At 41.8% G+C, this 3959-nt stretch overlaps 2 protein-coding genes across 2 annotated transcripts in view; one reads left to right on the forward strand and one right to left on the reverse strand.

Annotated features, from left to right (window-relative positions):
- Positions 1–170, reverse strand: part of PHALS_07341 (cysteine protease family) — a gene marked incomplete at both ends in the record, with an annotated part of 1095 nt that extends 925 nt beyond the window's left edge. The window contains one exon of the mRNA XM_024720788.1: positions 72–170. Coding sequence (XP_024585952.1) covers positions 72–170 — 99 coding nt within the window. The remainder of the gene's footprint in view (positions 1–71) is intronic.
- A 1724-nt stretch (positions 171–1894) lies between these two features.
- Positions 1895–2255, forward strand: PHALS_07342 (uncharacterized protein; the record flags this gene model as incomplete). The annotated part of the gene is made up of 2 exons (XM_024720789.1): positions 1895–2107; positions 2178–2255. 2 exons carry the CDS (start codon positions 1895–1897, stop codon positions 2253–2255), a joined length of 291 nt encoding a protein of 96 aa, XP_024585953.1.
- Between the last annotated feature and the right edge of the window lie 1704 nt (positions 2256–3959).

Here is a 3959-nt window from a genome sequence, read left to right on the forward strand (position 1 = left end):
AACTCAAGCGCTAAGTTACGGCAGCCCCGCTGCACTTCAAACAACCAAAATGTCCGATTTCTGCCACTTACAGACTTTGGTTCGTGAAATGCGACCACAGTGCTGCAATCCTGCTGATCTTGAGAGAAGCTAAGCAGATGTGACCTACAACTTGACAAGAGAAACTTCATGGCAAGTAGCTTTTTGCTAGTCAACCTAAGATTTCATCGACAGCAACAGATATACAGCTTGTCATTATCTGATAGACGAAGGAAAACGATGTTGCTGTGCGTAATGATGAAGAGATCGTTTTAAACAAATATCACATCACGAGACGTACGTGTACTCTGAACTTGACAAAAACATACGTCGTATTTTTATGCCGTGAACTGAACGCTTATGTCTGTGTTAAATGCTGACAATAAGGAAACCCAGAGAGTGGTCATGCCCATCGGCATCAGTATGAAGTGAAGCACAGCCTGCAACAAAATTGAAAGCATCATGTACGACATAAATCGACAGGTTCGAGCCCAAGTTTGCCAATATCTTCCCCACTAAGCCTGAAAAATACTTCTTCTGCTGTATTTCAACATCATTTGACATTCTTTGTAAGATTTATTCGGGGGCTGGGCAATATCGGCATAGTTTACACCCAATTTTAGTCAGCCCGAGCCACTTTGGCAAGCTTCTTTGGAATAACCCATCGTTAATAATTGCGAAATCTACCTAATGGACGTTTAACATTCACAACCGTGAAGACTGCGCGGACATATAAGACAGATTCGAAAGCCATCCTATTGATGCGATTACGAGATTCTTTTATGTAACAAGTACTACCTATTTGTAAACGTAATGTATGTCCAACAAATAGAAGCTTGCTGAAATTGATATGTAATATACACAGTTTATTTATATATTCACTAAGCCATTGCAAGAGATTGACCGGCCACATGTACCACACCACTTTTTTCGAAGCACCTACGCTACAAATGTTTACCTTTTATTTTATAGGACTCCATGATGGGACAATATCATGGTAATTAATGAGCGCCATTGTTCAGTATCCACATAAACAATAACGCAATTACAACAATGTGTCATGAATGTCATGCTCTTTGCACAAACGAAAGTCTTCAGATCAACAATGTCGCGCAAATAACATAACACACCAAGAGGAACAAACTCACTCTACTTCGATACGGTTGTGAGAGTTTCTCAAGTATTTAAGAAAATTACTGCTGAATTTTAACTGTGATAAATCCTAAGAGCCAAATCAATTTTATTGAATTCTTTAGGCTATTCAATAACAGGTGCAGCGGGGCTGCCGTAGGCGCTTAAAGGAGGCGTAATTTAGGTCACCGACCTTTCGTTCTATACTTAGAGCAAAAACGAGTAAGCGGATCGCAATCCGCTTACTCCAAGAGTAATTATTGCCTAACTCAAGGCTAACAAACTCTTATGTTTATAATGTAAACTGTATTTATTTGTTTTATCTGCGGCAGAGCAGCCTAATTCTAAATATATAGATTTTCCTGAGTACACATAGTAAAATCTAAATACATGCATAACTACCGGCTACCCAGCCACGTACAGTATTTTTATTTGGGTGCAGTCACACCATGCCCATCTCGTGTGACACACACCCCTGTTACCAGAGTTCGTGTAACCCAGTTACATAAGGCAGAATTAGTTCTAGCTGTCCACATGTCCAACGGAATTTCTTTACGAAATACCGTAGTACCAATAGCTATACCCAAAAATGCTGTGTATATGTACCATTATATGGAATGAATCCTGTTTCATTGGATTTCTCAAATTCTACCCACTGCGCATGAAGTAAGTTACATTTTTAGATATAGGTCAAACAAATATTATTTCCGTAAAAAGTATTCTCCCAATTGTTTTCTCATGGATAATGGGAAGGGGTGATTTCGTGGCAGTTGACAACCTTCAAGCTATTACTGATACGAAACCTCTAGGTGTACTACAACAATTGAGATTGTTATGTCTTTCCAAGCCACCTCCATTCGTGCCAAGAAATACGGCTGTAATATTCGCAAAAAAGCGGTATTTCCACAATGCTTCTCCTCTGTACAAATCGTGCAGTCTGCACTCGTTTCCAATGGCGGTGCTTTGACACACTGCCGCGAAGCTCGCGACGCGATGAGCCTGACGACAATACGCTAAAACTGTATCAGTCTAATCTTGCAAGTTCGCCTGTGCGAAAGCGCGGTAGTGACAATCACGTCCAAATATTCACGTTTGCTTACGTTTGAACTATAAATATTATCCATCTGAAACTGCTCGCCGCAATGTGGCGATACCGTTACACACCAATGCATTCCGGCCTTCCAATCGAATCTAGAGCGAAACAAATGCTATTTTACCATTCGAATAACTCCTGTCGAGAAGGGCAGCACCAGTTTAAAGGGCAGCAGCAGTTGAATGATATCGTACTGTTTATAACAATGGCACCTTGGCTACTAAGGGCTGGCGAAGTGACAAAACGTATCACACACAACTTCATACACTGGTTGAGACATTCATAAAGCATCCTCTGGCATAAAGCCTACAACATCAGATATAGTAAGGAAGGTGTCCGACTCGAGCATCATTTAATGTTTGACTTTCTGAATAAAAACAAGACGAGGGCGGAGAAGTGGATGCGCATGACTTCAGGCTCTTGCTGTCGACAACTCCATAATACAGTGGTTTCATCTACCGACCGAATATCGATTTTGAGCAAGGTTCGGCGCGCTGCGCTGGAAATCCGATTAATTTTTAGGAGACAAACAAAAAATGCGTGACATAAACAACAACGGCACCAGAACAATTCTTTACATCTTGGACATCAGCTGACATTAGGTATTGAAGTGAGGGTATCCTTCCACTTCGTCCAGTGCTGAAAACAGTGCTGGTGAGCTCATAAACTTGATAGTTGATCCACTTTTAGGTGAGTCACTCACGTCATTTAGCAACGCCGGCGTGAAACAAAAGTTTCATGGTTGGCTCTCGTAAGACTTTCCAGGGTTAATACGAGCTCCCTCGGCTGAGCCATCGCACTATGAATATGGAAACCACCCCAGCAATTGATAATCGTCTCGCTGTTCTAGATCTATGGTGAATCAGATACAAGGAATTATCAAGATGCGGATTCGTCTTTAATAGGGCATTTTGCCGATAAATGGCTTGAAGAAACAAAATCGTGTTATGCTTGAAAAGGCAATGTTGAATACGGAAAGTCTTCGCAGGCTCTCCAGAGCGTATAATACCTTTTCTGACTAGAGCTGGGTGGTTCGATGTTGTATGGATTACTGAAGGTCATTGTCCCAGATCGAGGTCTGGGACAAACAGCAAATTCTGACAACATTTGGTCAGGGTGCTTGGTACCAATTTGCACGTGCCCTCGCTGACCATCCGCAGACATGTGATCAGTCTGGACGCGGGCTTATGTGTTATGAGATACTTATTACCTACAGAGATCGCGGTACAAAAAAATACCCACTCGTCACATTTGATTAAAAGAACGCAAAACCTGCCTCAACGGACTCTGTCCTACATTATAATAATGGTCTGGTCAATCTCCAAGCTCCTTTATCACTGCCTCGAAGTGGTCCCGGCCTTGGTGGAGAGTCTATCGAGACAATTTGACTTGCAGTTTTTCCAGCCTGGCTACATTTAGTAGCGAAATGGCAAGTTTTGTCTCAGCGTAATGTGCCATGGACACGACTGTATGGCTGAAGTCAGAATCTAAAAAGCAGCATGTATGCCTGTGACATACCAGCGCTGAAGAATATGTACTGTGTCAATAGTTTGGTCAAATATTGTACGTCTCTCTCACCACAGTCTGTAATATTAAGTAGAGGTCCCAACAAATCAAACTCTTGATTGATCGATGACAAAAGCATTAGGCCGCACATTAACATACTTCCTCTGTCCGAAAATATAAGCGGTGCTGCGGGGATTGACCAATATTAAGC

Source organism: Plasmopara halstedii (assembly GCF_900000015.1).
Source record: "Plasmopara halstedii genome assembly, contig: Scaffold_3109, whole genome shotgun sequence".
Lineage (NCBI taxonomy): Eukaryota > Oomycota > Peronosporomycetes > Peronosporales > Peronosporaceae > Plasmopara > Plasmopara halstedii.